This window comes from Epargyreus clarus, unplaced genomic scaffold (genome assembly GCF_041222505.1).
Source record: "Epargyreus clarus isolate Ecla_fem2 unplaced genomic scaffold, WU_Ecla_fem_2.2 ptg000033l, whole genome shotgun sequence".
Classification (NCBI taxonomy): Eukaryota; Metazoa; Arthropoda; class Insecta; order Lepidoptera; family Hesperiidae; genus Epargyreus; species Epargyreus clarus.
Window position 1 is genome coordinate 4,853,541 of NW_027332238.1, and position 24,646 is coordinate 4,878,186.

The 24,646-nt window shown below is 35.9% G+C and overlaps 1 protein-coding gene across 7 annotated transcripts in view; it reads right to left on the reverse strand.

Annotated features, from left to right (window-relative positions):
* LOC140755454 (segmentation protein cap'n'collar) overlaps positions 1-24,646 on the reverse strand; it is a 150,088-nt gene that overhangs the window by 123,922 nt on the left and 1,520 nt on the right. For 3 of the 7 annotated variants that reach the window (XM_073090724.1, XM_073090725.1, XM_073090723.1), the window contains exon 2: positions 17,565-17,678. In XM_073090724.1, coding sequence (XP_072946825.1) covers positions 17,565-17,654 — 90 coding nt within the window. In that variant the 5' untranslated portion in view covers positions 17,655-17,678. Of the gene's footprint in view, positions 1-12,773; positions 13,055-17,564; positions 17,679-24,646 lie in introns of those variants that run through there. The other 4 variants (XM_073090722.1, XM_073090721.1, XM_073090717.1 and 1 more) reach the window with 2 other exon arrangements.

Consider the following 24,646-nt stretch of genomic DNA (forward strand, 5'->3'; position numbering starts at 1 on the left):
AAAGACTTTTTTCTGAAAGCAAATACGTCATCATTGTAAAGTTCCTCGGTGAATACAAGTTCTCCTTAAAAGTAGGGAAAGGGCTGGGTAAGTATGGGAAGGGTTCAATTCCCTCTCCTAACCTCCTATATTTCAATCTTGATCGCTTGACATTTACGATAATAAAAAGAGAAGGGTACGATTTTAAATCGTGAATCGAATGGAGTGAATGGTAAAAATGTATTTATTGATTTAGTGCCTATGTTTTTCCGGACCACTCAGTAATGGCTTGATAATCCTATCTGGGGTTGATTACAGATGTCCATGGGCGGCAGTAACCACTTACCATCAGGTGGACTGCCAGCTCGTCTGTTAATTCAATATTATCAAAAAGGTACCACTGAATTTCATAATGCATTTTCTATAGCTACTATTTTGACAGTACTAAAACAAAATAAAAATACTAAGATAAAAAAAAAATGAAAATTTGTGGTACTGAACCCTCCGTATGCGACTTCGACTCGTACTTGGCCAATTAAAATCGAAGCAAAGTTGCAAACAGCCACATATAAGTTATAAGTACCAAAGTATGTTTGAAAATTCAAAAATCAAAATAAACCGACCCATATCCAATGTACTCATACTTATGTTGACAATTATAAACTCAAGGATTTCATAATATAACGTGAATGTCTGCAAATAATCGCCCCGTTTTCATTGTATGTATTATATATATGTGGCTGTCCTTGTTAAGAATAATGCAAGGTTGCAAAAATGACGTGAAATTACATTTATTAAAGTGGATCGCGGAGTTACATTAAATCCTTTTGTTTCTCGTTTGAAACATCATCAACCCATTACTGTCCCGCTGGGCACGGATCTCCTCTCAGAATGAGAAGGATTAGGCCATAGTCCACCGCGCTGGCCAAGCGCGTATTGGTAGACTCCACATACCTTTGAAAACTATTTTAAGTTATCTTAGGTATGCAGGTTTCCTCACGATGTTTTCCTTCACCGTTTAAGCAAGTGATAACTAATTTTAATACGCACATAACTTTGAAAAATTAGAGGTGCGTGCCTGGGATTTGAATCTCGAACCCCTCGATTCAGAGGTCGAGTTTATTAACCACTAGGCTACCACTTCTTTGTATGTAAATACTAGCTGACCCGGCAAACGTTGTGTTGCCATATAAATAAATAAATGTTAAGGGTGAACAACCCTTATCACTTAGGGGTATGAAAAATAGATAGCAGCCGATTCTCAGACCTACTGAATATGCATATACATTTGGTGAAAATCGGTAAAGCCGTTTCGGAGGAGTACGGTAACTAATATTGTGACACGAGAATTTTATATATAAGATGGACATCTGTAATCAACCCCAGATAGGATTACATATTCCTACCTGAGGTCGGCCAGACGCGCCGCTACCCTGAGGACTAAGCTGAAATGCCTCGGAAAAGTATGTCTCCCTTACCTTCAAACCAGAACACAACAGCGGTTAATACTACTGTTATAACAGAAATAGGTGTGACGGTGGTGCCGAAACAGACGATTCTAGTCGTACCACCTACAAACGCGTTTGATAAATACAAAATTTCTTAGTCTCCGCATAGGAACATATTTATTAGACTTTATCACGTTGCCTTGTGTTTTCCTTGTAGACCTTTATGGAGAGATGAAAATAAACGCAATGCTATCTAAATACGCGCCAGATGTACTGAATATTTGTGGTACGACTTTGAAACTGGTTGGGAAGTCGAGAAAACCAGGAAATAAATTTAGACATCCGCATTGTCATGTATGGAAGATTATTAGGGAATTTGTGATTCAGCTTTGGACATTAAGAAAAGTATTTCTACCTAATAACAGCAGTGTTAAGCGCTGCTGTGTTCTTATTTGAAGGGTGTGGCGAATCTGTGGCCGACATCTGGTAGGAATCTAATCTTATCTGGGGTTGATTACAGATCATGAGCGGCAGTATCCACTTACCATCAGGTGCATTGCATGCTCGTCTGCTACATTATATAAAAAAATATCAAACATTCTGAAGGTCGAAGTTTTTTTAGATTTGTGGTTCGACTCCGGCGGCACCACCGACACACCTATTTCTGCCTAATAACAGCAGCGTTAGGCGTTGCTGTGTTCCGGTTTGAAGGGTGTGGTAAGGGAGACAGACTTTTCCGAGGCGTTCCAGCTTAGTCCTCAGGGGTAGCAGCCCATCTGTGGGCGACCTCAGGTAGGAATACGTAATCCTATCTGGGGTTAATTAATGATGGGCGGCAGTAGCCACTTACCATCAGGTGGGCTGCATGCTTGTCTGCTAATCTTATATTATAAAAAAAAAATATCGATACCTTAATTCGCAAATCAGCCAACTCCACTTTTTGTCAAAATGTTTTTTTTATTTATTTTGATTTCATTCAGCGCCATTTACTATCAAAATAAATAAAAAAATCATTTTGACAAAAAGTGGAGTTGGCTGATTTGCGAATGATGGTATCGATATGTGTTCCAAATTTCATTAGCCATTTTTGTGGAAGCACTCAAAAATGTATTGCAAATTGACCCACACAAATTAATAAAAGATTGTAATAAAAACTGAATCATTCACAGTGTTTTAAGATCGACCTCGGGCGACCTCCGGCGCCGCCTACGTGAGACATAGGAGCGTTGACTTGCCTCGTCAATACCCCAGACACAGTATAAGGATCTATAATACTAGGGACCCCTCCAAAATTGGACTCTTTTTGAACTTTAGTCAGCAGCGATAGCCTAGTGGTTAAGAAACTCGGCTTCTCGATCGAGTTTCAAATCTTAGGCACGCACCAGATTTTTCGGTTATGTGCGTATTAAAAATTAATTATCACTTGCTTAAACGGCGAAGTAAAACATCGTAAGGAACCTAGAACCTTGGTCTTAAAAACCAAGTTTTCTAAGGTATAGAAGTCTACCAAAACGGTGACCAAGTGGTCAGCGCGGTGGACTATGGCCCAATCTGCCTAATCCTTCTCAGGAGAGGAGACCCCCCAATAGATTCCCACCTGAGATCTAAGCTGGAACATCTCGGAAAAGTATGTCTCCCTTACACCCTCCAAACCAGAACACAGCAGCGCTACACTGCTGTTATAACAGAAATAGGTGTGGCGGTAGTGCTAGAGCCGAACCACAAAGGTTTCTACCACCTTCAAATATTCCTAAATATAAACTACTTATGTACAACACACATAGCTATAATATACATGTTAATATAGTCATAGCCAGGTGATCGACCTATCAAATAAAAATAATTTGCGCGAACAATTTGTTATTCGCTAAATATTTGCATACATTGCTTCGTATGATGTGAGTACAAAAGGAAGACGGCGTAATATAAATGCAAATAAAGAACAGTTGCATTTATTTGTTTACTAGCAGCTAAGTATAACTTTAATAAATATATATAGTCCGCGCCAAACTGCTAGTCCGCTCTGAAGTTGTTGCGAGCAGGTGTAGTAATACAATTTGCTATGGCGACGCGATGCATTTTTATATTCGCGGACTATACCTAAGTAATAAAAAAATGTGTAATACATATATACATGGGATTAATACACTAATAATAGGAATTGATGGTGTCATTTCTCTGCATTATAATATACAGTTTAAGTGGTAAATATTGGACAAGTTTAGAAATACTATCGGTCATAATCGGCTATATTCGGATTTCTATTTCGAAACTGATCTATAAAGAGATGTTACAACACTTATTTTTTAGGATGCTATAATCAAAGATTAGTAAAGATACTTCGCCGCCTTGAAATTGAATGAAGCCACAAATGGCTTATTTTAGTAAGTTCTTTTTTTGAATCCTTGACAAATAAAATCATTTTAAATAGAGAAAATTTACGAATAAATAACTAATTTATGTAATCATTACGTAATTTACGTAATAAATAAATAATTATTTCAAATATTTTAGGGACATTTTAGCACGGAGACGTGGCATAACTTTTTTACGCAACTATTTCAATTCTCAAAACTGGGTACATTTTCTTGTTAGGTGTGAGTAATCTTTACTAATCTATGGCTATAATTTAAAGTCTTTGGTAAGATACCTATGACTATGTATAATCACTCTGTATTATTAGGTAGAAATAATTATTGTTTAAAAACTAAAAACCACGATAAAATCGCACAAGGAAAATCGTTAATCCTGATTCCTGACGACCCTGATGAGGAGAATGGGATAAAATTATTAAAATCGTGTATTATCATCTGTTCTCGATAATTGTTCAAAATTTTAAATTAATCGGACCGTTCAAAGTGGGTAAAATCAAGGTCAAAGATTCCGTTACATACATACATACAGGTGAAACTAATAAAAGCGGTAATAAAGGTGGCGGTGACGCAGATAACAAACCACATAAGGTCCTACCAGCATAGATTAGTAAAGATACTTCGCCGCCTTGAAATTGAATGAAGCCGCAAATGGCTTATTAGAGTAAGTTCTTTTTTTGAATTCTTGACAAATAAAAACATTTCTAGAGAAAATTTACGAATAAATAACTAATACTGCGTAATTTTCATGATAATTAAATAATTTATAATAATAATTTCAAATATTTTATGGGCATTTTAGCACGGAGACGTGGCAAAACTTTTTTACGCAACTATTTCAATTCTCAAAACTGGGTACATTTTCTTGTTAGGAGTGAGTAATCTTTACTAATCTATGCCTATTAGTTTCAAAATTACATTATGCGGGACAGTGTAGAACAAACGCTTCAATGTACATCAAATATATTTCAACAAACGCCATGATGTAATTTCGATACAATGAATCACCTTACATTGTTTACACACGGGTCGTGTCATCTAAATAATAAGACGCCATATTTAGTTACGAAAACGTGGCAGTATATTTATTTACAAGTGCAAATAAATGTTATCTATCTATATAATCCATTTTCATCCATACCGTTACACGAGTTTTTGTTTCATTAAGTAATAAGAAAGGCGATATTTTTCTATACGGCTTATTTTGAGTTTGTAATTTTACTTTCAACATTTATTTTGCCATTTTAAAAATAATTAAGAGTAGAGGCAGATTTTTATCATATTAAAATATCTTTTTTTAGATTTTTTTAATCTGTGCAAGATCGATAGACATTTGTACGTTTCTTAAAAACGCTTTTTCAAACTCTTCTTATGTTAATCTTTGCAACGGCTGAATCGATTCTGATTTTCGTCAAATTTTTACTCAAAAATGGACAACTTTAAAGTTTAAACACAGCTGACATAAACTACTTTAATCCTGCAAAATATTAAAAGTTGCTAGCATAAAAAAAACTACATTAACTATATAGCGGGATTTATTATAAGTGAAAATAAATCCAACATTTTCTTTTAACCGTGTAAATCTTAAAACGAAAAATATAACAAAGTGGAGCATTTTTCTCGAAATTAGCGCGCAAACATTTACTGATTTATTTTCGTGTATTACGTTCATCAATGTCTTGGCCGTAAGCGCGTTGACCCCACGCCCGAACGAATGGCAAGGACGTATTAAAAAGTATTGCATCTTCCCGCCAATATCGTCATAGACTACAAATAAGAGTGGAGTGTGTACAGTTGTAGTATCTATTATCGGTCATTGTTTTTTTTATGTTAGAACAGAACTGTGTTAATTTTCTTCCCGCCAGTATTATGTCATAGACAATTAAATTATTGGGACCATAGTGTATATGCATTATCTTATATATAAAATTCTCGTGTCACAATGTTAGTTACCGTACTCCTCCGAAACGGCTTTACTGTTTTTCACCAAACTTTACATGCATATTCAGTAGGTCTGAGAATCGGCTACTATCTATTTTTCAAACCCCTAAGTGATAAGGGTTGTTCACCCTTAACATTTTTTTATTTATATGGCAACACAACGTTTGTCGGGTCAGCTAGTGTTAGATAAAAAAAACACCCTTTTTTACAGCACGCTGGCTTATGTATTGCATTTATTTATAAGTATAGTCCGCGCCAAATCAAATCAAACTGCTAGACCGCTCTGAAGTTGTTCCTAGCAGGTGTTGTCACACAATTTGCTATGACGACGCGATTCATTTCTATACTCAGAGCGGACTAGAAGTTTTACGCGGACTATATCATCTTACTAATTTAATATAAGTATCACAGTTAGACTTAAACCTGCAAAATTGAAAGCGTGCTCAGTACAAAAAATGTCTCCAAACACGAATAAAAAAATAATTTTGTCTCGTCTGTCTGTAGTGTCTAAATTTAGACGGGCCTGCCAGCTTCTCGACCTTTTTTAAAGGGATTGTTAGTCTAACACAGGTTTGAGAACGTAATTAAAAACTCAAAATCATTATTTACTTTCTAAAAAAAATGTACACCAAAAAGGCATAGACAAAACCAGCCCAACAAAATACTGAATCTGTAACAACTTTCCGCAACTGGTTAAGAGATGGCACCACTGATACTTCTGAATCGCTATGTCAAAGTTTTCAAGCACATCGTAATAATAATAAGCTCGGAATCATAGATTAGTAAAGATACTTCGCCGCCTTAAAATTGAATGAAGCCACAAACGGTTCATTAGTAAGTTCTTTTTTTTAATTCTTGGCAAATAAAAACATTTTTAGAGAAAATTTACGAATAAATAACTAATACTGCGTAATTTACGTAATAAATAAATAATTATTTCAAATATTTTAGGGACATTTTAGCACGGAGACGTGACAAAACTTTTTTACGCAACTATTTCAATTCTCAAAACTGGGTACATTTTCTTGGTAGTAATCTTTACTAATCTATGGTCCGAATTAAAACTTTGGGAGCATAGCTGCTCCTCATGGACGATCACCTGTCCAGATATCCCTTTGTCAAAAAGCAATGACTATTAAACGTTCACATTCGTAATATCTACGAATCATGACACTCGTTACTCATGCAAGTGCAAATTGTCCTCGAATTCAATGTTATAAAAGGCTATGTCTGTTTTATTTAGAATGTGTACCTTTTACTTCGAAAAATAGTCTAGGATCGATATCTGAACCACAAACTTTGGGTTTTAATTATTTTTATATTTAACCGAATTATAAGACGGGTTACCTGCTTATCTATGTTTAACTGATGGAAAGTAGTCATCATTCACGGAGTATAGTCCGCGCCAAACTGCTAGTCCGCTCTGAAGTTGTTGCGAGCAGGTAGGTACAGTAGTGCCCGATGGGGCAATGTGCTAAGAGGACTCCGGTTGCGTTCCCTTGGAGATCCTGGAGTCCTTTACGCAGCGCCGAGGACGGCCACCGGGGGGTTTTAGTGCGGTAAGAATCCCACTTAACCCTGTGCCGCTCCCACGGCATAGGATACCTTTTGAAGGTTTCCCCTTCGTAAACAAAAAAAAAATGCTATGGCGAAGCGATTCTTTTCTATATTCAGAGCGGACTAGCAGTTTTACGCCAACTATACCTTAAACGTCGAAATATAGGATCTCTAGGATCTACACCTGAACCACAAACTTCGGGTTTTAATTATTTTTATATTTAACCGAATGATAAGACAGGCTACCTTATGCGTCGCCTATGGACATTTGCAACACCAGAGGAGTCGCGAATACATCGTCAGCTTTGGAAGAGAGCTCTTTTTGCACCTATTACTGCTTATATCTACTTAATATAAGATTAAAACAACTTTAACTAATGTTTCACGTAACAACAGCAATAGGTTTATACAAATAGGTACAAAGTCTACAGAGCGAATGACCTCGTCATTCTTTGAATTTATTTTCCGATAACGTATGTTTATTCTTTTGGAAAAGTCGAGTTACGAGTTACGAATACGAGAAAATCGTTCCATCAATACTTTTCCCTCCCATCGCCTAAAGAAGTGTAACTTCAAAAGTCATGTGTATAGTCCGCGTAAAACTGCTAGTCCGCTCTGAACATAGAAATGAATCGCGTCGTCATAGCAAATTATATGACTACATCTGCTCGCAACAACTTCAGAGCGGACTAGCAGCTTGGCGCCGACTATACTTATGTACACGCGCAAGAGGTAAAACTATTAAACAAAAAAAAAGTGTGTGTGTGTCAGCTACGACGCACGATTGGAGTTTACTCCTTACGAACGATAATTATGATATATATCGAATAGAAAAAAAGGGTAAATAAACGCATCTGCTAAAATGATAAGAGAAACAAACATATATCTGTAATTATTCGGATTATTTATATTACTTCAATAATGCGTATTACATAAAGTATGTTACAAAATAATATAAATAATAATAATAATAATAATTGTGTTCAATTTATACAAATCCAATTTTAGGATGATTGATTTCTTTCACTTTGAATTATAATATCATTCTTAAATACTGTAATTATAGGTTTGTGGTAACTGAAATACGATACGTGAACTTCGGAAGTTACATGAGTTATGAATCGTGAAAACACCGCATCAATAGTTGTACCATATCTAGCGCGCAACACACACGTACAAACATACGCACACATTCAACTCTCAGACTGGAGGTAGTGAACTATACAGTGAGACTACGAAGTATCGCGCAAAGAGGAGACCCCGAGAATGAGATTCGCTGTGTAATGTATTCCATCTCATTCTTTTACACGTTCAATCCTACAGATATATATGTTTGTCTCTTTCTACGTTACGCCTCAACTTTTCGTGTTACACTTGATTTTACTCCTCATAAAATTTCCGTACCGGGCCTTATAACTCAAATAGTTTCTTAAGGAGTAAACTCCAAAAATATATATACAATGATTGTTACATTATCATATCCTATTCGTATCATATCATATTTATAAATAGATAATAATTACATATTATTTCTTTTACAGAAAAAAAAAATCTTTTTTTTATAATATGGGAGTAGCAGACGCGCCTGCGGTCCACCAGATGGTAAGAGGCTACTGCCGCCCATGGACATCTGTGATCAACCCCAGATTGGATCAGATATTCCTACTTAAGGTTGGACACAGATGCGCCGCTACCCCTGACTAAGCTGGAATAACTCGGAAAAGTATGTCTCCCTTACCACACCCTTCAAACCCGAACAAGGCAGCAATTACCACTGCTATTATGAGGCAGAAATAGGTGTGGCGGTGGTACCGCCGGAGTCGAACCACAAAGGGTTCTACCATCTTTAAACCATAAAGTTTTGTAGGTCCCACCAATTCCGAGCAGCAAGTGTAGCTGCTGTGTTCAGGTTTGAAATCTACAGTACGGGAGATACACTCAATCGAATCAAAAAGGTTTACATCAGCATTCTTATCTCTAAATTGTAATTTGACAATCATATGCGTACAAAAATCACCACGATATTTGATACGCAAAACATTGGACAGATTAATTATTAATAACGGGTTAGTAGATTCCGATTATCAATTTTTCAGTCACTTAGACTTGTACATGAAGATTCCGATCTATGACCTTGAAAAGTTCGACGTTTACGTGTTTTACGCCATTCACGTGCTAGTAAAACTAGTTCGTATTACGAAACTATAATTTATATTTATACAAAGAAATACACAAAATGCCTTTTTTAATAAGAATAATAATAGTTTAAAAACTAAAAACCACGCTAAAGTCCGATCCTGATGGATGGAGGAGAATGGGATAATATTATTAAAATCGTGTAGTGTCATCGGTTCTTGATAATTGTTCAAAATATAAATTAATCGGACCGTTCAAAGTGGGTAAAAATCGGGTTCAAAGATTCCATTACATACATACAAGTTAAGCTAATAAAAGCTTGGTATGTGTGGAAGAATATTCAATGCTGTTCCTACGGACATAAAAGACTTGCCACTAACAAAATTCAAACATAAACTAAGATTGTGGCTAATTGACAAATGTTTTTACAATGTGCGAGAATTTCTTACATAAAATGATTAAATTATTCAGTATGTAATATTAAGTTTTATTAAATTGAAATTTTATTTTTGTATAAGTGGCTAAAAGTCTTGACATTGTAATTATAATGTATTCTAATTTATTAATTATGATATTTGTGTGTATAATTTTATATTTAAATAATAATAATTGATCCTGTAATTTTATTAATAATTTTGTACGTCAGTGATGACAAAATGTATATGAAGCATTTTACAAAATAAATTTGATTTGATTTGGTAAAAATCAGATTGAAGTACCAAATAATTATGAAGTCCACCTGATGATAGGTAGTCATTGCTTCTGATGGACATATCATCGTCAACCCATTACTGTCCCACTGCTGGGCACAGGTTTCTTAGAGGGTCAGTTTCAGGCCATAGTATACCATGCCGGCTATGTGCAAAATGTTAGACTTCACACACCTTTGCGTTTTTTTTAACTCTCATTTATAAAGGTTTCCTCACAATGTTTTCCTTAACCATTGAAGGAAGTGATAATTAATTTGTGCTTGGGATTTGACCCTGGGGCGCCCTTCTTATGGGTGCCTTAGAAAGTAAGATGGTTGGCACATATATATATGTGGCTTATATAAACCAACCAACATTTTGTTTATTAATCGCAAAAACGTCGTATGATATTGGCATAACAAGTACTCAGTGGACTTAATGGTAAGTGGGTATCTATACTTGTAACCTGAACTATTTCTACCTAATGAAGGTGGTAGAACCCTTTGTGGTTCGACTCCAGCGGCACCACCGCCACACCTATTTCTACCTAATAACAGCAGTGTTAAGCGCTGCTGTGTTCCGGTTTGAAAGGTGTGGTAAGGGAGAGAGACTTTTCCGAGGCGTTCCAGCTTATTCCTCAGGGGTAGCGGCACATCTGTGGCCGACCTCAGGTAGGAATATCTAATCCTATCTGGGGTTTATTACAGATATCCATGGGCGGCAGTAGCCACTTACCATCAGGTGGACTGCATGCTCGTCTGCTACTCTTATATTATAAAAAAAAAAAAATCAAATCCAGAAGACTATAATAAGTGAGTTATAGCTTAGTGGTTGACACTCAATCTCTTTCTCACTCTCTCTCTTTCTCTCTCAAAGGGTCTCAGGTTCGAATCCCAGGCATGTCACCTCTGATTTATGTGCATATCAAAAATTTATTATCACTTGCTCTATAGATGAAAGAAAACATTCTTATGAGCCCAGAATACCTGAGAAATCTTTAAAAAACTGAGTTCTCAGATGTGTGTTAAGTATACTAATTTGCACTGGGCAAGCGTTGTGGACTATGGCCTAATCCTTCTTATTTTGAGAGGAGACCTATACCCAGCAATGGGGCAGTATTGGGTTGCTGACAGACAGCTTTCCATATAAAAAGTTTTGTTATTATCACTACACATGGAACCTAGGTACTGCTATGAAAAATAACATTGCAAAATGTCATTACTCTCCTGGATTTGATAAAATGAATGACTAATCCAGGATGGCATATGTATCATATCCTACATAGAAACATCTAGATGATAAATTTAGATTTCTATCTGGCTGACATACATATGAGATCACAATCTCAGTCCTCTGTCCTGTATGGTGTTGGCTACAAATATCTATGGGTTGCAGTGACCACTTACTATTAGATGGTATCTGAAGGTGGTAGAACCCTTTGTGGTTCGACTCCGGCGGCATCACCGCCACACCTATTTCTACCTAATAACGTCAGTGTTAGACGGTGCTGTGTTCCGTTTTGAAGGGTGTGGTAAGGGAGACAGACTTATCCGAGGCTTTCCAGCTTAGTCCTCTAGGGTAGCTGCGCATCTGTGGCTGACCTCAGGTAGGAGTATCTAATCCTATCTGGGGTTAATTACAGATGTCCATGGGCGGCAGTAGCCACTTACCATCAGGTGGACTACATGCTCATTTCCTACTCCAGTGTAATAAATTCTAGGTATTTTATATATTTGTCTTCTTAGCACCCCTAAGATGGAATCCCAGTGAGGCACAATGTGTTTAGAAAGCTCTTTTCAATAATCAAAATTAAAATAAATAAACTTAGTTTTCATTAAACTTATGGCAATTCTAATTCTTTTGTCAGTTTAAAAAACGGCTCCCATGCACACAATATTATTTACTGTAATATTTCTTTTGTATTTTTATTATGTGAATTGGGGCATCAGTAGGCTGACTTATATACAAAGAAATTGCCTAAGTTCTCAGTGGTAATGTATCAATTCCTATCAAAGACCTATATAGGGTTTGGTACAAAGTACTGGTAAACTTTATGGCCTTAACTAATTTGTTATAAAAATACTATAAAAGTAAATTGTTAATATTGCAATAGTGCAAAAATGACATAACTAAGTAGGTAATAATGTGAATTATAAATAATGTTATGTTATAACATTTCTCTGTCACTCACACGCATTAGTCATAAGAGTGAAGGAGATGTATGTAAACATAACCTACATTTTAGCCCATATGTAGGGCAGGTTAATCATCAGTTTTTTATTCTATATTTGATTGTTTTTGATGTAAAAAGATATAATTAGTACGCTCTTCTTAGTTCCTAGGGTTTTATTGAGAAGTTATTCAAGTTCGGATATAAATTCCAGTTAGAGTACTATAAGAATTGATCATAATTCAAGAACAATCTGAAAAACAGAAATGAATAAAAATATAAAATAGTAAATACCACAGATGATTATCTAAATGATTTACGCGCCTAACATTTTAGTTTTCAATGCTATAATGCAAGGAAAACAACCTATAATTCCAATTAGAATATAAAGAAAAATGTTTGTCAATGTTAATTTTCCGATTCAGCCTTTTATTTTTTTAATACATATTTCGACCGAGTTTGCTGTAGCATAAAGTCTTACGTTACGCTCCGTTACCCTTGCTAACGGATGATATCCACAAAAAGAGGTAAAAGCACTGGAAAACAGCAAGTTACTGTTTTGATTCACGATAACACCACGTAAAACACTTGTACACAGAGTCCAGTCCATTAGATCGCACGATGCGATTATTATTCACGATATCAAAATAGTTCGAGCTAGACAACACTGGATTTCACAATAATTAAAAGTTTTATAAACAAAGTAATGACACACAAGATCATACGACGGCGAATCCGTTTGTGACTGACTTCGGTCGCTACTCTATTCGCTCGACTCCAAACGTGAGCGATGACGACATGTCATATCAGTGACAACTTTATAGAGACGCAGCTATACGTCAGAGCGAGACAACATTAGCGAATTATTACCCGACTAAGTGAGAACGATCAATTTATAATTGCAATGCGAAACTGAACAAAGATGTTACAACTTTGATCAAAATTACTTAGTCATGTATGTTTTATATTATCGGAAGTCACTTATTTTCCATATTATGTTGCTTTAGAATTACCGATTATATTATCGCAAAATCAATGAGATTTCGCGATAAAAGTCACTTAGAAGAATTGTAAACAACGCCATCTTGTGTTGAGTAGCTGAACTAAATTGTACTTTACATTTCATTCTCAAAAAAGCTATTGCATACTAGATGGCACTAATAGTACTATACATTCACAGACAGCATAATTATGGCGGCAATAATAGCACAGTATAAGGATATATATACTGTGATAATAGTATTGGTTGTAGGAATCGTATAAGGAATCATTGTATGCAAGGTTATTGGAGGAAAATTACTATAATAACAGTTGTTGTTGATTTTGCACACGTGAAGGTGTCCAAAGGCTACGTTTTTCTTATCTTTTATGCTCTTTATATAATAAGTATGTGTTCAAGGAAGTACAAACTAGATAACACGTGCCTGATAACAGAGTAGTTATTTACGACTTTCTTGATTTTAGAACAAATTACGTCTATTCAATGATAGACTAGTAATATATTTTGACCAAAAAGACACTCATTGTGTATCAATATTGCAAAAAATAAAATATTTTTATATTATTATAAGCCCGACTCACTTATATCTAAATATAACTTATATATAAAATTCTCGTGTCACAATGTTAGTTACCGTACTCCTTCAAAACGGCTTCACCGATTTTCACCAAATTTTATATGCATATTCAGTAGGTCTGAGAATCCGCTACTATCTCTTTCATACCCCTAAGAGATAATGGTTGTTCACCCTTAACATTTTTTTATTTATATTGCAACACGTTTGCCGGGTCAGCTAGTAACTTATGTAGTTAAATAAATACAATATTTTTACTGATTTTATTAGTAATTCTAATGTATTCAACCTTTGTAACAGTCTACAAAAACATATTTATGCGCAGTTATAGACTACTCGTATTGAAATCAATAAAGTTAAATAAATATGTTTACTGATTTTATTAGTAACGAGCTTTTGCCCGCGGCTTCGCTCGCGTTATGAAGTAATATTTTCAACCCCTATTTTATCCCCTTGGGGGTAGAATTGATCAAAATCCTTTCTTATCGGATGCCTACGTCATAATATCTACCTGCATGCCAAATTTCAGCCCGATCCGTCCAGTGGTTTGGGCTGTGCGTTGATAGATCACTATGTCAGTCACCTTTGAGTTATATATATTTATAAAGATTCTAAAGTATTCAACCTTTGTAACAGTCTACAAGAACAGTCTACAAAAACATATTTATGCGCAGTTACAAACTACTTATATTGTTTTGATTGGAATCAATCCATTCATCTTTTCGTAGAACGCCATACTTAAATTGATGCCAGTTGGTAATTTTTTTAGGGTTCCGTACCCAAAGGGTAAAGAGTTTTACGCGGACTATACTAAGAATCCGCTGTCTGTCTGTCTGTCTGTCACAGGTCTCTATCTCCTGAACCGTAAAAGGTAGACACTTGATTTTTTTACAGAGTATGTATAATAATTGCCGCTGTAACAACAAATACTAAAAATAATAAAAAAATAAAAGTAAATGGGGGTCTCCGTACATTACATCGTTATTTTTCAAAGCTTTTCGCTTTATCTATTTAACCGTTATAGGTAGACAGTTAATTTTTTACAATGTGTACCTCAAAACTTGTGCTGCTGTAATAAATTCCTACTAATTATCAAAATAAAAAAAAATATATAAAAAATTTAGTTGTACGGAACCCTCCGTGTGCGAGCTCGACTTGCACTTGGCCATTTATTTAATAATGGTTTCAATACAAGCCACTTTATTTCTGGTTACTTCCCGCTGTTCAAGCGAAAACATGTGTTAAAACGTAACCATTTTGTATTTCATTATATTAATATAGCAACAAGTCAATACAAGTCATACATTTATTATTATTATGGTCTGACTAACTTTTCTATGCGTGTGGTGATTTTCGGAAATAGTAATTTGTATTATGAGCGAGTTTTAAATACCCCAAGTCAATGATATTTAATTATGTCTATGGCCTAAGTAAATAAAACAAATATTTTTTACATTAATTTCATAAAATTACGATCTTAAAACTAGACTTGTTATATGTCAATAAAATGAATATTATTTCCATTAGTATTGTAATAAATAATATGTTTAATATTGATAAACACAATCGTTAATATTTTCCGCTTCTTAGGAAATTTTGACAACCTGGCAACATTATAATGGCCAGTGGCGCCCCCTGACACACACAGAATAGTTTGCCGGACCATATAAATTATCTATGAGTAGTTTAAATAAGTATATACTATCTATATACTAGTTATAGATAAAATAACGTGTTTGTTTCTATGACGCTGATTTGTAAAATGATTTTTACGTCTCTAGATAATACATACTTTTAAGAATAACAGTCATGTAATAAGTATAGTCCACGTAAAGCTAGTCCGCTCTGAATATAGAAATGAATCGCGTCGCCATAGCAAATTGTATGACTACACCTGCTCGCAACAACTTCAGAGCGGACTAGCAGTTTGGCGCGGACTATACTTTTGCTTAGGTTTCTTTAGTAAGGATCGTATGTTAGGTATTATATGATTGGTTCTAGGCGCCATTATTGTTCGATAGTGATACAGTAGCAGATAAATCTAAATATCGATAAGCGCTGTGATATGCAGATATTTAATACAATGCTATTCAATTCTACACGTTTCGAAATATCGCATCACGTGTCTATAAAACACGATTATACCAACACAACAAATACATATACATTATACATATAGTACAAATATATAACAAACTAGTGGTGCCCGCGGCTTCGCCCGCATTTTAAAGAAATCATATGACATACATAAAACGGAAAATTTGTACCTGCATTGGAATGACAGTGGTGCTATCTGTCGAATTCGAATGACGAAAATTGGTCTTACCAACTCCCAAACCCTCGTGGGCTCTTGGACAACAACTTTGCTAAAGATCATCACTTGATCAAATGCATAGTTTCCGATTCTATAACTACTTACGAATTAAAAATTAATTTAACGAATTGAAAATTAAAAACCTTTTCCCACAGACTAAATTGTGAATCTAAACCATTCTCAAGTCCCCTTGAACACACACAACAAATTTCGTGAAAATCAGTCCAGTCGTTTAGGAGGAGTTCAGTGACATACACACGCACATAAGAAATATATATATATATAAAGATGACGCATATCGCATCTGTCATGCAGGTATCATATTTCTGGAAGGTAGTACCTACCTAATAGATTAAACTGTAAGTTTAGCAAATTTTGCAATATAGGTAGGTACATCTATAATGTGGTGTGCAGATTACATTTGTAAAGATGACTGTTTCGATCAGGCGGCGGCCGTCCGAGCCGCCTCGTATCATGGAACAAACTGGACACCAGAGCTGTGGGTAGGTGTTTTTAACCGCTCGTGTCATAATGCTGAGTTTGTTCTCTTTCGCAATTGTTGCAGAGCATAGTATTTTAACAACACTAGGTAATTATAACCTTCTTTTTTTTATTATATAAGAGTAGCAGACGAGCATGCAGTCCACCTGATAGTAAGTGGCTACTGCCGCCCATGGACATCTGTAATCAACCCCAGATAGGATTAGATATTCCTACCTGAGGTCGGCCACAGATGCGCCGCTACCCCTGAGGACTAAGCTGGAACGCCTGAAAAGTCTGTCTCTCTTACCACACCCTTCAAACCGGAACACAGCAGCGCCTAACACTGCTGTTATTAGGTAGAAATAGGTGTGGCGGTGGTGCCGCCGGAGTCGAACCACAAAGAGTTCTACCACCAAACAACCACCACCACCACTTTGTTTTGTCTATTCCCTTTTGATTGTATTGTTAACGTTTTTTTTATATTTTTATTTTTGTGTTTGTATCCTTTTTTCAATGTATTTTTTGACTTTCATCTTTGTATATTTAGTTTTAAAATTGTACTGTGTGCTGCAATTGTCTTGAATAAGTGATATTATTATTACTAAATATTTGTTTGTGAAAAGATCGAATTGAATTGAAGATACACTCCTTTAAAATATTTAAAAATTATTAAAAAAATATTTAAAAAATTACCTTTTTTTAAAAAAAATCTTTTTTAAAAAAACCTCCACCCATTCAATCCCCCACGCCTGTCTCTTTTATGATTTGTAAGTAAATATATAAGTTATTTATATAATTTATTGTACACCAATTTTATTAAAATATGAATGTATTGTACACCAATTTTATTAATCATACTGTACTTATGGTATATTTTGGAAATACAAAAAAGTGAACATACCTGTATATTATTATGCTTCCTGTTGACAGCGACAACATCTTCTAAATCAGGACTCAGACTCCTCATAGTTGGCATCACATCATCCAGCATCTTGCCGTTATCTGCAGACAAAACCTGGAACAAATACAATATTAATAAAAATTTAGAAATTGAATAATCTAAATATATATAACTCAAAGGACTGACTGACATAGTGATCTATCAACGCACAGCCCAAACCAATGGACGGATCGGGCTGAAATTTGGCCTGCAGGTAGATGTTATGACGTAGGCATCCGCTAAGAAAGGATTTTGATATAATATTAATAAAATTTAGAAATTGAATAATCTAAATATGTATATATAACTCAAAGGACTGACTGACATAATGATCTATCAACGCACAGCCCAAACCACTGGACGGATCGGGCTGAAATTTGGCATGCAGGTAGATGTTATGACGTAGGCATCCGCTAAGAACGGATTTTGATCAATTCTGCCCCCGAGGGGATGAAAAAGGGGATGAAAATATTACTTCGTAACGCGAGCGAAGCCGCGGGCAATAGCTCGTGACCGATAAATGTTAATACACAATTCATGAATTTCTTACTGACGCCGATATATGACTTAATAAATTTTATCGAATATTGTAATCAATAATTCAAGGACTTATAAATTATGTCATTTGTATACCCAAAAGGGTCGAATATAGCGCATTTTATAAAACCATATGAACACCTGTAAGACCTATATTTTTTTTTTTTTTTTTTTTATAATATAAGAGTAGCAGACGAGCATGCAGTCCACCTGATGGTAAGTGGCTACTGCCGCCCATGGACATCTGTAATCAACCCCAGATAGGATTAGATATTCCTACCTGAGGTCGGCCACAGATGCGCCGCTACCCCTGAGGACTAAGCTGGAACGCCTCGGAAAAGTCTGTCTCCCTTACCACACCCTTCAAACCGGAACACAGCAGCGCCTAACACTGTTGTTATTAGGTAGAAATAGGTGTGGCGGTGGTGCCGCCGGAGTCGAACCACAAAGGGTTCTACCACCTTCTATATATACAAATAAAGAGATTTAATTTGATTTGATTTGAATAATTATAGTTTAAAAACTGAAAACCACGCTAAAATCGCACAAGGAAAATCGTTAACCCTGATTCCTGACAATCCTGATGAGGAGTATGGGATAAAATTATTAAACATTCCGTTACATATATATATATATATATATATATATATATATATATATATATATATATATATATATATATATTTTATAACAGCAGTGTCAGGCGCTGCTGTGTTCCGGTTTGAAGGGTGTGGTAAGGGAGACAGACTTCTCCGAGGCGTTCCAGCTTAGTCCTCAGGAGTAACGGCGCATCTGTGCCCGACCTCAGGTATGAATAACTAATCCTATCTGGGGTGACTAAAGATGTCCATAGGCGGCAATGGGCGTCCACTTACCATCAGGTGGACGAGCACGCAGCTCGTCTGCTACTCTTATATTATAAAAAAACATAAAGCATATAGGTTTTTCTCATGAATAAAGTACCTTTTTTTTTTCTCGAGGGGGAAAACTTTAAAAGGTACCCGACGACGTGGGGGCGACGCCGGGTTATGTGGGATTTTTGCCACACTAGAACCTCCCCGGTGGCCGTCCTCAACGCTTGTTGGAGAACTCCGGGATCTCCGACGGAACACAACCGGAGCCCTCCAAGCGCTATGCCCCGATCGGGCTCTACCCTGAGGGAGCAGTTTTCGCTCCTCCCACACCATGTAGTGTTTACGACGGTATGCGACCACATGTACCGCCGTCCTTCCCGGGGTCGCTTGCTGGACGGTTCGAGCCCCCACTCTTGCCGCCCACAACCCCGGAAGCCCCCTTTTAGTCGCCTCCTACGACAGGCAGGGGATACCGTAGCCCTATTCTAGTCCCGGAACTACAGGGACAATGAATAAAGTACCTACTTACATTAACATTTTAAAATGCGATTGTACATTACACACATCGAAAAATATTTACTCACTTAGTATAAAAATAACTTGAAAACAAGTTTTCGCCGCGCACTAAAAATACAGAATAACTCGGTAAATAGTCTTTTTTTGGGGTTCCATACCCAAAGGTTAAAAACGTAACTCTATTACTAAGCCTACGCTGTCTGTCCGTCTGTCAAGGTGAATCCTCATTATTTTTCAAGAGATGTGTATTTATATGTTTAGTTGCTCACTGAATGAGATCACAAAAGCCTGTTATTATGTAATATGTAAATAATTGTTTGTCATTTAAATAATATTATATAAGTGTAATAATATATATATGTAACTTAAACTAACGCATTAGGTTACCCTGTAAGGTTAGTTGTAAGTAAGATTGTATAAGATAAATAAATAAATATAGACACTTAAAATTTTTACATCATCATCATCATCAACTCATTATGTTTTGCTAATCAACACTAATATTATAAAGAGGAAAACTTTGTTTGTTTGTTTGATTGTAATGAATAGGCTCAAAAACTACTACACCGATTTTAAAAATTCTTTCACCATTCGAAAGCTACATTATCCACGAGTAACATAGGCTATATTTTATATGAAATATATAAGATAAATAGATTTTGAGACGGTACAAAGTTTGCCGGGTCAGCTAGTACATAAATAAACATACATATGCAAGTATGTTAGCAAAACGCATGACTCAGGTATGGAAAACCACACGACGGTTGCAAACATTTTCCTGTTCTGTGACGTCATTGCACAACATGGCCGATTTGGAATCTTCGTGGAATCGTCGGGAAACGAAATGTTGTAAGTCGAATTATGTTTAAAATGAGTTTTTATTTTTAACCTACTTCAAAAAAGGTTTCTCAATTCGACCGTATATATATTATGTTTTTAACACGCTTTTATTAGCTTTGGTTGTATGTATGTATGTATGTAGGTATGTATGTAAGTAACAAGTAACGGAATCTTTAAACCCGATTTCTATCCACTTTGAAACTTCTGCTTTGAATCTGTCTGGCCGGGGATCGAACCCAGGACCCTCTGCGCGTCAGATCGGTATGGTCACCGTTCGAAAACAAAAACCAACTGCTTAAAAATAAATTGCTAAAAAGCTAAAAATATAGCCTATCTCTCCCACGGTTTAGACGAATCAAACAACACATCATAACACATATGTTAAAGTCCGTTCAGTCTTAAGATTCTTAAAATAAATTCTCAAAGGTATGTGAAGTCTACCAATACGCACTTGGCCAGCGCTGTGGACTATGGCCTAATCCTTCTCATTCTGAGAGGAGACCCGCGCCCAGCAGTGGGATAGTAACGGGTTGACAGCGCAGGGCTATGTCAAAGAAACCCACTAACCTATAAATGTATGTCTCATTCTTTGATAAACCCTATGTCAAATAATGAGACAGACATAACATATGTATTTGAAAACATTACCTTCCACATGTGTATAAAAATAACTTAATTTTTTTTGCCAATTTTAGAGACTAAGCAACAGTATAACTGTATAAAAATTTTAAATGGATGACGTTAAAACACAGAAAAGACTAAATTTGAACCAAGGTCAGGTATCAAATTATTACATATGGATTGCTAATATTTTTACCTCGATTTTATTAGCTTGGGTCATATCTATGTATGTATGTAATAGAATCATTGAGCTCAATTCTCACATTTCTAAAAGCTTGATGAATTTGAAACTTTGCACACGTATCAAGGACCGATGACAATGCAATAATTTGATAACAGTTTCCCATTATCCGCATTAGATTAACTAATTCCCCAATTTATGAGTTAGTCACAGACTAAAAAATGAGAAATAAATAATAGTTAAAAAAACTAAACAAACACTCCTTTTATTCCTAAACGAACTAAACTAGAAAAAAAACTAGAAAATAAATCAATCATAATGAATCGCCTCAAAAAAATACATCATCATCAACCCATTACTGTCCCACTGCTGGGCACGGGTCTCCTCTCAGAATGAGAAGGTATAGGCCATAGTCCACCGCGCTGGCCAAGTGCGTATTGGTAGACTTCACATACCTTTGAGATTTTTTATAAATCTCTCAGGTATGCAGGTTTCCTCACGATGTTTTCCTTCACCGTTTAAGCAAATGATAATTAATTTCTAATACGCACATAAATTTGAAAATCAGAGGTGCGTGCCTGGGATTTGAACCTCGGACCCCTCGATCGAGAGGAAGCGTTTCTTAACCACTAGGCTATCAAAAAATACATATTATAATAAAACTTAAGTTATTAAAATAATAATTCAATTCAGATTAAAAAGCGTAGGGTACTTGATATTTTAAATGTTGCAATCATTATATTGGCAATTATCTTTAAGAAAATAGTTATGAACCGCAGTAAAATGCACCCGCTAACGTGGTTTTTAGTTTTTAAACTATAATTTATTATAATTAACAATAACAAACACAAACCTATATATTCTGCCTCATTTAATTGATAATTCAATCATTTAGCTAATTTACTAATTAATTAATTGTACTAAAGTCTTAAGTATTCATCATCATCAACAACCCATTACTGTCCCACTGCTGGGCACGGGTCTTCTCTCATAATGAGAAGGATTAGGCCATAGTCAGTAGGGCAAGTGTTAGGACAAGTGCGTATTGGTAGACTTCACATACCTTTGAGATTTTTTTTTTAAATTTTATAAATGTTTCAGGTATGCAGGTTTCCTCACGATGTTTTCCTGCACCGTTTAGCAAGCGATAATCAATTTCTAATACGCATATAAATTTGATAAATGAGAGGTGTGTTACTACAATTGAAGTAATTTTCAATTCAGAAAAATGTGACTTATTGCGTTTTTCACTCAGCGGCGATGACTTAATAATAACTTTAGTCCTATTGTTTTGCAAATTTAAATTGACCTCGTTTAATTGATATAATACTAAGTTGTAAATTACGCCAGTCAACAATTACTGTCCCACTGCTGGGCACGGGTCGCCTCTCAGAATGAGAAGGATTAGACCATAGTCCACCGCGCTGGACAAGTCCGTTAGACTTCACATACCTTTGAGGTTATTTCGAACACTCAAGTGTTTAGGTTTCCTCATTATGTTTTCCTTCACCGTTCATAGATTGTAATACTCGTACATACGACGACCAATTTAATAGACCTCTTCTATTAAATTGGTCGTCAATTAATTAAGATATTTACTGTGATATATGTATAATTACGGGTACGTAGGGTTGCCATCTGTCCGTTTTTGTCCGGAATAATATGTATGTGTCCGGCTTAGATAAGTATAGATATCTCACCGCCTTGTAATTGAAGGAAGCCATGAAATGGCTTAAACGGCTAACAACTCTATCAGCCATTTAATGACTGGCATGGTGTAATTTACGCGGAACAATGCCGACATGCGCAGTTAAGACACGAAATTGAAGAAAAAGTGCGGAGAAATATTGTTTCATTTATAAATGCTCTAAAATCTACATTTTTTAAATATTTTTCAACCACAAAAATAGATGACAGTGACAATTTAAATTGTCAAAGCTGGTTACAAATTCTTGTCAGGAGTGAGTAATCCTTACTATACTATGCTGTCCTGGGTTTAATCCCCGGACAGACATAACTAAACGATCAATTTAGATTTCTATTCTGCATCTGGGTACTGTCTTCGTAAATATATGTGTAGAACTTTTTAAATATATGTTAGGATTTTTTACTTATTTTTATTCATTTTATTATTTTCAACAATAATTATTTATAGGACACAACAATAGTTGGCGTTGGGGTGATGATGAATGATACGTAAACAACGTCTAATAAAATTAAAATATGTTTTATGGTTCTTTTTTGTATTTATTATAATACCAGTTATAGTAGTAAACGGATTGTAAAAATTTCAACCGTCTTCCTAGTACGGTTTAACAGTTAGATCGAAAAATACCGAAAAATGCCGGTTTGTTGTATGGAGACCCCCTTTAATATTCAACTTTATTTTATTTATTTTTAGTATTTGTTGTTATAGCGGCCAGCGTTATACGTCTTCAGTAAAAATTTCAAGAGTCTGTCTATTACAGTTCAGGAGGTAGAGCCCTGTGACAGACGGACAGACAGCGTAGTCTTAGTAATAGGGTTTCGTTTTTACCCTTTGCGTACGGAACCCTAAAAAATATCGGTATTGAGGCCAAATGTCCGGCTTAGAACATCGCCGAATTGCAAATACCCTATTTAGGTTAGAACACGTTATGTAAGTGAAATCCTGGGGCACAACTAGTTATTAATAAACACATATAAATAAGTATTTTCCTCAAGTGTGAGACGTATCACGTACCATTGGAAGGTGGTAAAACCAGTATCGTAACACTGGTATAGTCCGCGCCAAACTGCTAGTCCGCTGAAGTTGTCAGCAGGTGTCATACAATTTGCTATGGCGACGCGATTCATTTCTATATTCAGTAGCATTACCATGAGTTGGCATAGAAACGCCACTATAGAAATGGTAAATAGAAAACTATTGTCATTTTGCTAGTGAATAACATAACTACTATCGTTACGGTATTTGTTGACAACGTCTGTCAAATTAATGACTCATGGGACCGAATTTGTATGGCAATAGATCATAATGACATTCGCTAGCGATTTGATTTCGATAGGTTTTTTACGTATCGAGTTACGTCACTACGGATTTTAGTTCTACGAGTAACCACCAGAGGCGCTGTACAATTTTTCATACATTTATTTTACGCAGTCGCTAGCGAGTAATACTTTTGTAAACTCATGGTAGTCCTGCAGAGCAGACAGTTTTACGCGGACTATACCACTATCACATCTGTTTCTAGGATGAAGCAGTTGGTGGAAGGCTGTGATACATGTGAGGCTTATTTCTGAATAGCAACGTATGTGATCGGCTTCAGGTAGGTTCGAAGGTGGTAGAACCCTTTGTGGTTCGACTCCGGCGGCACCACCGCCACACCTATTTCTGTTGTAACAGCAGTGTTAGGCGCTGCTGTGTTCTGGTTTGAAGTGTGGTAAGGGAGACAGTCTTTTCCGAGGCGTTCCAGCTTAGTCCTCAGGGGTAGCGGCGCATCTGTGGCCGACCTCAG